We start from the raw sequence: 12,483 nt of genomic DNA, 5'->3' as shown, positions 1-12,483 counted from the left end.
AAGGTTGTTATACCTGAAATGTGCCTCAGTATTTAGTTTTCCACACTAGAATTCTCAGTGTGGAAGGGAGTGGGTGTGTGCAAAGTAATATGAGCCTTCTAGAAGCTTACCTTCAAGTGGGTTGAGTTGCTAGTGCACCATTTAACTGTTTTCTCAATTGGCTGTGCTTGTTATTTCAGAGATACTGAAATGGGATCACGCATTAGGAGCTATGAGTTGGGGGCATCTGCTGATTTAGCTGTGTTATGGGTGGCATATTCTGCCATATTGCTGCTTAGTTATGAAAGAGCATGGATTTGCATGTTTCCTTCAGTTCCAAGGATAATTTGAAAACAAGAAAACTTATACTAATAAGGAACTTTAATGAAAAGAAGTATTTAAATGGCACACAGTGGTAATTATCCTGTTTCAGCATATAAATCTTATTGTGGGTTTCTTTTCTAAAACGTAGATGCCTTTCAGAAGGTGTTAACAATATGTTGCCTTTTCAAATCATTTGTTTGAAAGGATAGAATTGTATATCTTGCTATAAAAGATTTGGAATCATGTTGGAGAATTTTACCCCCCTCAACTTAATCTATGGGTAGGAGAAAAACAGGAATTTCATTAATGTATTGTTTTTCCTATTATTAGTATGTAAATTTATTTAGAAAACAAACTTTGAGAGGCTAGAAGATAGTGCTTACAGAAAGCATGTGGGAGAACAAATGGTAATGAGCTCTGTGTCTGTGTTTATTGTATAATATTTAAACTATTTTTCTTACTATAGTGGTTGGCACTTACCATGGTTCCCAGGACCAGCCCCATCAAGTGACTGGTAACCACCAGCAACCTCCTCAGCAGAACACTGGATTTCCACGGAGTAGTCAGCCTTATTACAATAGTCGTGGTGTGTCCCGTGGAGGTTCCCGTGGTGCTAGAGGCTTGATGAATGGATACCGGGGCCCTGCCAATGGATTCAGAGGTAAAAAGAAAAGGGGGGGGGAAGCAGGTTTGAAACACTTTTTATTGTTTAAAGTTCTCTGATTTGTAAAATATATATAAATATGATTTTGGGGAAAAGGTATATATCCACATTAGCCTTTTGGGTATATTTTTAAACATGAAGTGTTTATGTATTCAATTATTTGAATGACAGAATTGAGAAAAACTTTGTTTTGTCAAATCACTGTCTTTTGAGAGAGAATTGTCTTCTTATGTATTACTAGAACTTATGGGGATTTGCTATTTTTAAATGTGTGTGTCTGTACACAGTGGGTGAAAATTGGAAGTTCTCAAGCAGTTTGTACTTACAGATTCTTTAACACATTGGATCAGCATAAGGGATTAGAACTAGCATGACTTACGGTTTTCCAGTTTTCCCCTTTGTCATTAATAAGAAAGTAAAAATTACTGTGAAGAAATTATTATTATTTTTTGTCCTAAATTTTAGGAGGATATGATGGTTACCGCCCTTCATTCTCTAACACTCCAAACAGTGGTTATACACAGTCTCAGTTCAGTGCTCCCCGGGACTACTCTGGCTATCAGCGGGTAGGTAAATATAGGCTGGATCTCAATAACTAATTGGGGATTAATTTTACAATGTCTAAGATATTTTGTTATAGAGAATGATCACTTTGACTTTTCTTAGCAATCAGTATAGATTGTTTAATATAGTCTGACAGTGAATTTCAGGAGCAGAGGTACATACCTCATTGAATATTTTTGAGAATAACAAGTACAGTAATTACAGTATAACTTAACTCTGATATTGAAATGTCTTCAAATAATAAGAATTCTGTGTTATGCAAGTGTTAGATTGTAAGAATAGAGATAGATGGGTAAGCATTTTTAAAAAACTACCTTTTCTTTTCAGTACTAATGAGCTTGTCTTTTAGGATGGATATCAGCAGAATTTCAAGCGAGGCTCTGGGCAGAGTGGACCACGGGGAGCCCCACGAGGTAATATTTTGTGGTGGTGATCCTAGCTCCTAAGTGGAGCTTCTGTTCTGGCCTTGGAAGAGCTGTTCATAGTCTGCATGTAGGTTACATGTTAGGAATACATTTATCTATTCCAGACTTGTTGCTAGGGATTAAATGAAATGCTCTGTTTCTAAAAAATATAATCTTGAATCCAAATTTTAATTTTTGAATGACTATCCCTGTTACTATTATATAAAGCTGTCTTGAAAATGAGAACATTTTCTCTTCCTCAGAAAAAGTGTTTTTCCAACTGGAAATTATTTTTCAGGTCCTAAAACCTGCTAAATGTTTTTAGGAAGTACTTATTGAGACATTTTTGTAAGACATTTTTGGAATGAGATTGAACATTTATATAAATTTATTATTCCTCTTTCATTTTTGAAACATGCATATTATATTTTAGGACCAGAACCCCTTTAATGGCCAGATAAGCCATAGTTACATTTAGAGAACCATTTAGAAGTGATAGAACTAATTAAAATTTGAATACCTTTTAGACGACTATCAGTGATCCAAAATATCAAGTTATTTCCATCTTTAAAATGGAACCCCCAAATCCTTACTAACTTACTGAACTGCACTTCAAAATTATAGGTTTTATGAGTTATTTGGTTTTATTTGTCTTTTACTATTGGAAAACTACTTCCTATTTGGGCAGGAAGTCACCTATTTCACAGTTAGAGCTAGCATTTCATATAATCTGAAGTTCTAAATGGTTCTCTGGTTTGAGGAAGGTTAAACATCAAGTAAGTTTCCTCTAGCTATTGGCCATAACATGTATAAAATGTATATTAAAGAGGAATTACAAAGTACTTTGATTTGAATGCTAGTAGTGATTGGCCAGCAAAAAGGTGCATTTTTTAAAAAAAAGTTACTGGATCACTTGGGAATTACTGACTTGATTAGAAGTATCAAAGGTTATTTGCATGTGAATGTGGGTTATGTTCTTCTTTCCCACCTTGTAGCATATTCTATGAAAGTTGAGTTAATTGATAGCCAAAAATGTTTTAACAGCATGTAAAAAGTTATTTTATCTGTTACAAGTCATTATACAATTTTGAATGTTATGTAGTTTCTTTTTAACAGTTTAGGTAATAAGGTCTGTTTTCATTCTGGTGCTTTTATTAATTTTGATAGTATGATGTTACTACTGAAATGTAAGCTAGAGTGTACACTAGAATGTGAGCTCCGTGAGAGCAGGTACCTTGTCTGTCTTCACTGCTGTATCTATTCCCAACGCCTGATGACAGTGCCTGGCATATAGTAGGCACTCAATAAATACTTGTTGAATGAATGAATGAATGAGTACTGGTGGAATACTCCATTAGCTCTACTCTTCTTTTAGCTAGAGAACATGAGCAAATTTGCGCATGACAACTTCCAGGACAGGTGAAACTTGAACGCAGAAGAATTGACCTCTTAAACCTAATAATGTGATGACAAGCTGCCCACATGCTTCTTGACTTCAGATGAAAATCTGCTTGAAGGCAAAACAAATAATATTTGAAAGAAAAATCAAATGCCATTTTTGTCTTCTAGGTCGTGGAGGGCCCCCAAGACCCAACAGAGGGATGCCGCAAATGAACACTCAGCAAGTGAATTAATCTGATTCACAGGATTATGTTTAATCGCCAAAAACACACTGGCCAGTGTACCATAATATGTTACCAGAAGAGTTATTATCTATTTGTTCTCCCTTTCAGGAAACTTATTGTAAAGGGACTGTTTTCATCCCATAAAGACAGGACTACAATTGTCAGCTTTATATTATCTGGATATGGAAGGAAACTATTTTTACTCTGCATGTTCTGTCCTAAGCGTCATCTTGAGCCTTGCACATGATACTCAGATTCCTCACCCTTGCTTAGGAGTAAACATAATATACTTTACGGGGTGATAATATCTCCATAGTTATTTGGGTGATAATATCTCCATAGTTATTTGAAGTGGCTTGAAGAAAAAAGTTTTTGACTTTTTGACATTTGATAAAAGCTACCAATCAGCCCTAGAGTTATTTAATTCAATGGTAATTGACAAAACTAAAATATTTTCCTTGAAAGGAAGATGGAAGGAGTGGAGTGTGGTTTGAGAGAACAACTGCATTTCACAACTTTTTCCAGTTAAATTGGAGCACAGAATGTTTAGATGCATACCAAATTATGCATGGGTCCTTAGTCACACATGTAAGGGTGGCTACCAGCTTTGACATAGCACTCTTCATCTGGCCAAACAACTGTGATTAAAAACACATGTAAACTGCTTTTTAACAGCTGATACTGTAAGACAAAGCCAAACTGCAAATCAGGCTTTGATTGGCACTTTTTGAAAAATATGCAACAAATACGGGATATAATCTGAACGGGCTGCCTCTGTACTTAATGTGAAGTATTTAGATACCTTTTGAACACTTAACAATTTCTTTGAGACAATGGCTTTTATAAGGATTGGTAGTATATCATTCCTTATGACATGTACATTGTCATCACTAATCCCTGATAATCTTGTATTGTCACCTAAATTGGTACAGGTACCGATGAAAATCTAATGGATAATCATAACACTCTTGGTCACATGTTTTTCCTGCAGCTTGAAAGTTTTTAAAAGAAAAAAGATATCAAATGCCTGCTGCTACCACCCTTTTAAAATTGCTATCTTTTGAAAAGCACCAGTATGTGTTTTAGATTGATTTCCCTGGTTTAGGGAAATGACAGTCAGTAGCTTCAGTTCTGATGGTATAAGCAAAACAAATAAAAACATGTTTATAAAAGTTGTATCTTGAAACACTGGTGTTCAACAGCTAGCAGCTTACATGGGTCACCCTATGCATTGTTAGTGCATTTTATGGTTATCTCCAGCAGCTGTTTCTGTAGTACTTGCACTTATCTTTTGTCTAATTTAATTCTAATTGAATTCTCCTTCTTTCATGGAGGCATTTATGTCCAAAGCAGTGATTCCTTCCTTAGATGCATAGGGATAGCCTCAAATTTGATGGAGATGGACAGTTTAGTAGTGAATTAGCCATATGTACTACATTGGAATTTGTGCTAGCAGTATGAGCACTAGTTCTTTGTGCCTATGAACCTAATGCTGCTTGTTGTCCCATTCCACGTTGACTTCATGGAGAATTAATCCCACCTATTAAGCAAAGGCTACTAAGTTAATGGTATTCTCTGTGCAGAAATTAAAATTTTATTTTTTAGCCTTTAAAAAATTTTTCCAGCAGGTACTCAGCTCCTTAAAATCAAAATTATTCTCAAAACATTCATCATGAGACAACTGGAGTTTTTGCTGGTTTTGTAACCTAAAATGGATAGGCTGTTGAACATTCCACATTCACAAGTTTTGTAGGGTGGTGGGTAATGGGGGATCTTCAATGTTTATTTTAAAATAAATAAAATAAGTTCTTGACTTTTCTCATGTGTGGTTGTGGTACATCATATTGGAAGGGTTATCTGTTTACTTTTGCAAATGACTATTTCTTTTGCTAGCACCTCCCCTTGTGTGCTTTAAATGACATCTGCCTGGGATGTACCACAACCATATGTTAGTTGTACTTTAGGGGATGGGTAAAATTTTCGTGGTTCTTTGGCTAATCCCTAGATGATGTGTGCTTGCAATCCTATATAAAACTAAATTTGCTATCTGTATAGAAAATAATTTCATGACATTTAAAAGTCAAAGTAAACTAGTTCTTTATACAGTGATCAATCATTATGAATCAGTTTAGAGATGGGAGAAATGCCTTCTAGGTTTCAGACTTCTGTGCATCAGTGCAGATGTGAATGTGTAAAAGAAAGGTATTCATAGTTTGGTAACTTATGTATTTTTAAAAAGAATTGTTTGTTCCTTTCAAAATAATATGGGGGGCAATCCTGTTATCACATTTTAAATGTAAACCTTTTATTTGTTAATTCAGACAATATTTTTTAAGGAATGTTTGGTGGGGCAGAAAACTTCAAAAATCCCATCAGGATCTGAATCTTGGTACTCAGTATTCTGTATAATATGTGAATGCTTGTCTTAGCTGCAGAAGGCCTTTTATTTGCTCCAGTGAGTATTTTAGCAGTAACAAAGGAAGTGATTACTATCTATAGTATCTTGGTATAGCAAGAACACATAAAATACTTTTGTACATGCACAATTTTAGTCATTCACATGGATAATGAAACTTTTTTTTTTTTTTTTTTAAATTTTAGTTTAGGTAGAATGTCATTGATGACCTAGCCTAATTAGGGCTTTTTTATTTCCAGATTCAATATTACTAAAGAATATGGAAGAGTTTTCTGATCATTGTATCTTGATATTAAAACAAATAACCTCTCAGTGTTTTAAATTAACTTTAAACCATTCTTTTGTTTCCCTGTACATACAACTTTGTTGTGTGGAAGGCTTTCCACTTAAACACAAGACATGAGAATATGTGCTTATTGTCAGGTTTATTAATTGATTGAGGTGCTCAGTTGACAACCATTTCATTTTTGTAGAATGTAGTTGAGCAGTGAGCTTTTAGGAAATTTACACTGTTCATTGTATTTTCAGTGATGTATCTAATTAGAAGAAATGAAATGCAGATAAGCACTGAATTTGTACCCTTCATTTCAGCCTTAAGCTCCCAAATCTGCATCCACTGGAGTTCTTTTTAAACATACTCGGTTTTATTGACTTTAAATTTTAGTTCAAAGAATCAATATTGCCCCCTGAGCTTGTCCCTCTTACAAAAAGTATATGGGGAGAAGTAACTCCTAGGAAAATAAAAACAAATTGTTAGGGTTTATCTCTGCCCTTTCCAAACTCCCAGAAAAATAGAAATAAGCCTCATCTCTATGCCTTTTCCCACTTTGACTTCTAAAATTACTGGAAAAGACTACTGTATGCTTTAAATCACACTAGATAAAATTATATGAAAACTTGATTCCCAGCTGTCTTTGAGCCTTTAAAGTCTGCTTCAGTTGTATGTACCATCTAGAAAAGCTTTAGGTGAAGAAGTACTTGAGAAAGAAGAAAAGGCTTAAATATCTAGTAGTCTCATCTTCTAAGAAGGCTAGTCTTCTACTACCTTAGTTTAACAGGCTGTTCTGAAGCCTAATCCACTTCCAAGCAGCAATCTGGCTCGAGTGCTTCAGAAGTTTGTCTCTGATCTACCGAAGGCATTTTAAAAAAGCATTTTGTGTTACATTCCTGTAAGTACTGTATTTATGTTAGACACTTAGCTACTGAACTAAGACTTCATTCAGAAGGTTTGGGTATCCTGTGTCAGTCTTCATGCTAAGCACTAGCCATTCAGTGGTGAGAAAAATCACTGTGGTCCCTGCTTCCATTGTACTATCTACTTAAAGATCCAGACACAATGATGTAATTGTTGTAGCAACATGGTTGATGATAGATATTAAGACCATGAATCCTGCATAGCCTAGTTATGATAATTACTCCATTGAAGGCATAATTGAGCTAAGACTTGAAGGATGAGGAGTGGTGAACTAGACAAGGGGAAGAAGCATATATAAAGGTCCAGTCTCCATTGACTGAGAACACTTGACTGACTGAAATGCAGAGTTAAGGGTTAATAGAGGTTGGATAAACCAGTAAGGACTATTGTGAACAGTTTAGTTCCAAAGTTCCATGTTAAATTTTATCTTTTAAGAACAAATGGAAACTATTGAAGGTTTTAAACTGATTTTTCAGGGTGGGGATAGTGGTTCACCCAATAAAATTGCTATTTAAAGGACATTCATTGCAGTGTGGAGAACAAAATAATGTGGGCCAGGAGATGTAGGAGGTATTTTCTACTCCCATGTGAGAAATGATTGTAACACAGGACCTCAAGTGCTAGTAAATGGATTCCTTAGGTGTCTTACCTCACTAGCCACTGCTTGGTATTTAGCTGGTTTTTCCAGGCTTTCATCTATATAGACTTCATCTATAGGCTAATATTAATACCCAAGTGATCTCATCCAATCCCATTTTGTATATAATTAGTATTTCATTTGCCTCAAGTGTTTGTAGTTCATAAACCCCACACTAAATATCATGATTTTTGAGTGTCTTGGGTATTTCAAATTGACCATTAGTACCCTTCATTAACTGCTTTCCATTTATCTAGTTATTCAGGGCAGTTAATTTGGGTGCCATCTTTTTTTTTTCATACCCTTTATCTAATCCTTAAGCAAATTCATGTTTCTACATGGAATCGTCTCCTGAGTCATCTAATAGGTGACCACCATCATTAACATTGTAGAACAGGTAAAAGCTATGTTCCTTCTCAGTTTCTAGCCCTCCTGTGATGTTTTTTGCACAGCAAAGTGACCCTTTGAAGAAGGCAAATCAGATCTTATTCCCTTGTTACCCCAACTCTAGTGGTTAGAATTGAATTCTAAATCTGGTCCACATATCTAACATCATCTGGGCTTCTTTCCTACCATGTTTTCACTTGCTGCAGTGCTCTGGCCGCTTTGGCTGCTAAGAGTTATTATCTCCTTGGAACCTTTACATGTACATTTTTGGTATGGGAAGACTTTTCACTAATATTCTTAAGGCTTATTCTTTCTAAACTTAGGTCTTTGTACCGCTATCGCCTCTAAAACAGTACCCTTAAGTCACCTTACTGAATACTTAAAAATTTTTTCTTTAGAATTTACCTGTAATTTAATGTAAGGAGGGGTAGGAACATTATGAACTAATGCCCCATGAACGGAAGTGTCTGGCATATTGATATTTGTTGAGGGAATTTGCGAAAATTTGATGATGGGTATTGGACAAATTCGTTGTAGTATTGCTGATTACATTAAAATCGGTCCTGCCTATTTGGGAAAGGAACTTGAAAGAGTTAAGAACTATGAGCTCGGTTTCTGACTTGTTTGTGGTATCCGATAAAGGAATGTCAAGCAGTTACAGGTGCTCCAAAATATGAATGCAACAGTAAGTGTGGGTAACCCTTATAGTCACGTTCTTGGACGAGTTGCACTGGGGAGTTTGGAGGGGGTATGTAACGAGCAGAAACCCAGGGTTAGTCTTAGAAAATGGGTCTGAGGGGACCCTGCAAAGTGCAGCGGAACCGGGTAGAGTCTACAGAACTCCAGACAGGTTGATGAGGTCAGTACCACAAGGGTGGAGGGTCAAGAAAGATGAATAAAAAATCTGCCGTCTGAGTTTCCTCAAGTCACATCAAAATGACCAAGTACTTTAAATACTCGCACGTCCCTGGAGCCATCGCCCTTTGCATAAGGCCAGTACTGAAAATGCTGAACACCACGTGCTTCACCCGGCCTACGGAGGCGCTTAATGCTGACAGTGGCAGGCGCTGAGGGTGCAGACTATTAGGCGCTTATTTTGCCTTGCGTAGCAGGCTTAGTTCTCATGCAAAAAACTGCGCCCAACGTCAGCCTCTGCCACTAGTAACCTATAAAGCGCAGGGGCGGAGGGGGATCCAGGGGTAGCCCCACCTCCGGGGCCTATGACGCCATCGCTCGGCGACCGCACTGAGGAAGGTCCCTTTGTCGCCGAGTGTTTAGTGTGCTCGCGCATGCGCTGTCTGCCGGCGCCTGAGCGGAACACGCGGCGGAGCGAAGCAAACTCGGGCCCTTGCTAGGGTCTGCCTGTGGCGTCCTCGGTTTCCCCACGTGCTTCCGCTTCGCCGCTGGGTTGCCGGCACAGGTACGAGTTGCGAGCGGTGCAGGGCGGCTGGAGATTCACACTAAGGTGGTCGTTAGTGTGGTTCCTGGGTCAGGACGGACTGGCCGGAGGACCAAGGTTCTGCATCTAGGCTGATATGCCATCCGCGCCCACCGCCCACCTCGCTAGGACGCTCCTGCAGGGCAGATTCCCCCTTCTGCGGGACGCAGCGTCTCGGGCGTGCTTCTGCGCCCCGCGGGGTTGCGTGGCTCAGTCTCCACCATCCAGGGACCTCTAACTAGGACCTAGTGGAGAATGGGTGGGTGACAGCACTTGCTTCTCGCGGAACTGGCTCTCTGTTCGTGCTTGTAGCCTAGGCTTTGAACCGAAGCTCTCTGATCCAAGATTCTCTAGTGCCCGTAAGTATTTAACTATGCACTTGCATTTATACTCTGTTCGGTAGTCCCATTCAGGAGTTTATTTTGTTTGACAGTACATCTAAGGTTGCCTGGCACGTAGTCATGTGTCGATAGACGAACGAATGAATGAAAAAATAAACATCTTTGTGTGTCGTCCAGGCCCTCCTCATCCATTACGCCTTCCATGACAACTTCGTCCACAGTAATCTCAGATCTTCATCAGACCCCTTACTGTAGCTGCTATTTGTACGTCTGATTTATCTATAATTGTCCTTTATCTTTTTTCTCTTAGTATCCCCTTCAGAGAGAATGAAAGCTTGAACTCACGGGCCTTGTCTGTTACCTCTGGGGCTCCCATAATAACCAGAACAAAAAACAGTTGTTATTTATTTTTATGGGGTCTTTATGTGTCTAGCAATATAGGGCCTACAAACTGAGTAGGGTGGCAAACTGGAAAGAGCTCAGGCTTTGGAATCAGACAGACTTTAGTGTGAATCTTATCCTGCCACTTTTCTGCTTTGGGATACTTGAATTTTTTTTTTTTAATAGTAGTTGCCTCTTTACTAATAAATAGGGTCCATTGATTTTGCCAGTGTTTAATAATAAGACATGCTTGGGAGATTAGACAGTTAAAGCATAGTTAAATTTCCATTAATAGCTTTATGCTTAGAATTGAGCCGGCCCAGGAGTTTCTAGGAGGTGTGGTACCCCACTTTCATTTTTACATTTTAGTAAAGTAATTGATATTTCTGATGTTTGGTGTATTTATTATGGTAATGATGCAGTATTTTTTCACAGGTAATCACATAACAACTTTATGTGTGTGTGTTGTTGGGAATGAACCCAGGGCCTCATGTATGCTAGGGACTCACTCTACCACCGAGCTGTATCGAGATCTGTTATTACAGAGGCTTCACTTTTTCCCTCACTTGAGGAAACTTCTGTTTAATTTGACAGAAATACAATCAGTTGAGTTTTTAAAAATATTTTTTAGTTGTAGATGGTATTTTATTTTATTTCTTTATTTATTTTTATGTGGTGCTGAGACTCAAACCTAGTGCCTCACACATGCTAGGCAAGTGCTCTACCACTGAGCCACTGCCCTAGCCCTCAGTTGATTTCTTTTCCCTGACTTTATGAGTAGCACATTAAAAAAATAAATAAAAATGAGACCATTCAGAAATACCTACTTTGCATCTTGGTCTCTTTTTAAAAATTTTAATCTCTGTGTATTAAAATGGTATACCTACTAGGACATCTTCTCATAAGCATTTATATTCATATCTTTTTTTTTGGTTTTGGTACCTGGGATCGAACTCAGGGGCACTCAACCTCTTCAGGAGTCACTTCCCCAACCCTTTTTTGTATTTTATTTAGAGACAGGGTCTCATTGAGTTGCTTAGTGCCTCTCTATTGCTGAGGCTGGCTTTGAACTCGCAATCCTCCTGCCTCAGCCTCCCAAGCCACTGGGATTACAGGTGTGTTCCCCTGTGCCCAGCTTATATCCGTATCTTGAGGTAGTTTTGAAAATACCTTGGATATATCATTACATATTTTATATTCCTAATTTTTTGAATGTTTAAGTCCTGATTTCTTCACCTCCCAAGCCTGTTTCCTGATTTTAAAACTAGGCTGATGTCTTCCCTGTGGAAGATTAAGATGATACTTTAAAAGGAGGCAGTCAGCTAGTGCTCCTTACCCATATTCTATTGTTTTGTCCAGTTATATTTGCTTTCTTTCTCTTTTAGCGATAGTCTTTCACAATGCATCGGAAGAAGGTGGATAACCGAATCCGGATTCTCATTGAGAATGGGGTAGCTGAGCGACAAAGGTCTCTCTTTGTTGTAGTTGGGGACCATGGAAAAGATCAGGTAAGACCTGGTGAATGTGCTCTTACTTTGTGTCATGTCCCAGAGTCAGTATGTTACAGGCCCTCTGGGGTTTTAGCATGTCATGGCATTAAGATCCCTTTGACTGCTAAGGTGCCTGGTAAGAACCTTTGTTTAATTTCCTAGGAGTGGTAAATTCTCTCTATTGAGATTTATTAGCAGACAAGCTAAAAGTCTTTGAAACTTAGGGTGGTGGATTGACCATCAGGCTCAGAGTATGTGACTTAGCTTCTAGTCCCCATCTGTTCTTTACTTGCCTGTGATATTGGGTGCCTCCCTTCCCTGACCATCAGTTTAGTTTCTAATCTGTCAAATGAGGACTTGGGCCTAGTGGTCTCCATGTTCCCTGAGGTTCTGACTTTTTTCTTTGGCAGGTGGTAATCCTCCATCACATGTTGTCCAAAGCAACTGTGAAGGCTCGGCCTTCAGTGCTGTGGTGCTATAAGAAAGAATTGGGGTTTAGCAGGTAAGCTTGGCTCTTAGGTGTCCCAATCCTCTTACAGCTCCTGCTTGTTAATTAAAAGCCAGGAAACAGTTCCTTGGCACAGATTTTCAGGGATCTTCAGTGGAGATGACTTTTCAGAGGACGTTTCTAAGCGGGG

At 38.2% G+C, this 12,483-nt stretch overlaps 2 protein-coding genes across 4 annotated transcripts in view; both read left to right on the top strand.

Annotated features, from left to right (window-relative positions):
* Caprin1 (cell cycle associated protein 1) overlaps positions 1-5,378 on the top strand; it is a 38,351-nt gene extending 32,973 nt beyond the window's left edge. The window contains exons 16-19 of the mRNA XM_047516481.1: positions 770-964; positions 1,433-1,533; positions 1,881-1,944; positions 3,505-5,378. Of these exons, the coding sequence (XP_047372437.1) occupies positions 770-964; positions 1,433-1,533; positions 1,881-1,944; positions 3,505-3,569 (425 nt within the window). The 3' untranslated portion in view covers positions 3,570-5,378. The remainder of the gene's footprint in view (positions 1-769; positions 965-1,432; positions 1,534-1,880; positions 1,945-3,504) is intronic.
* Positions 5,379-9,477: 4,099 nt separating this feature from the next.
* Positions 9,478-12,483, top strand: part of Nat10 (N-acetyltransferase 10) — a 38,494-nt gene continuing 35,488 nt past the window's right edge. The window contains exons 1-4 of one of the 3 annotated variants that reach the window (XM_047519110.1): positions 9,524-9,615; positions 9,951-9,992; positions 11,741-11,863; positions 12,256-12,347. In XM_047519110.1, the coding sequence (XP_047375066.1) occupies positions 11,756-11,863; positions 12,256-12,347 (200 nt within the window). In that variant the 5' untranslated portion in view covers positions 9,524-9,615; positions 9,951-9,992; positions 11,741-11,755. Of the gene's footprint in view, positions 9,993-11,740; positions 11,864-12,255; positions 12,348-12,483 lie in introns of all 3 variants that reach the window. The other 2 variants (XM_047519108.1, XM_047519109.1) reach the window with 2 other exon arrangements.

The sequence above is a fragment of the Sciurus carolinensis genome, chromosome 11 (assembly GCF_902686445.1).
Source record: "Sciurus carolinensis chromosome 11, mSciCar1.2, whole genome shotgun sequence".
Taxonomy (NCBI): domain Eukaryota; kingdom Metazoa; phylum Chordata; class Mammalia; order Rodentia; family Sciuridae; genus Sciurus; species Sciurus carolinensis.
This window is presented reverse-complemented; position numbering and strand designations above follow the sequence as displayed.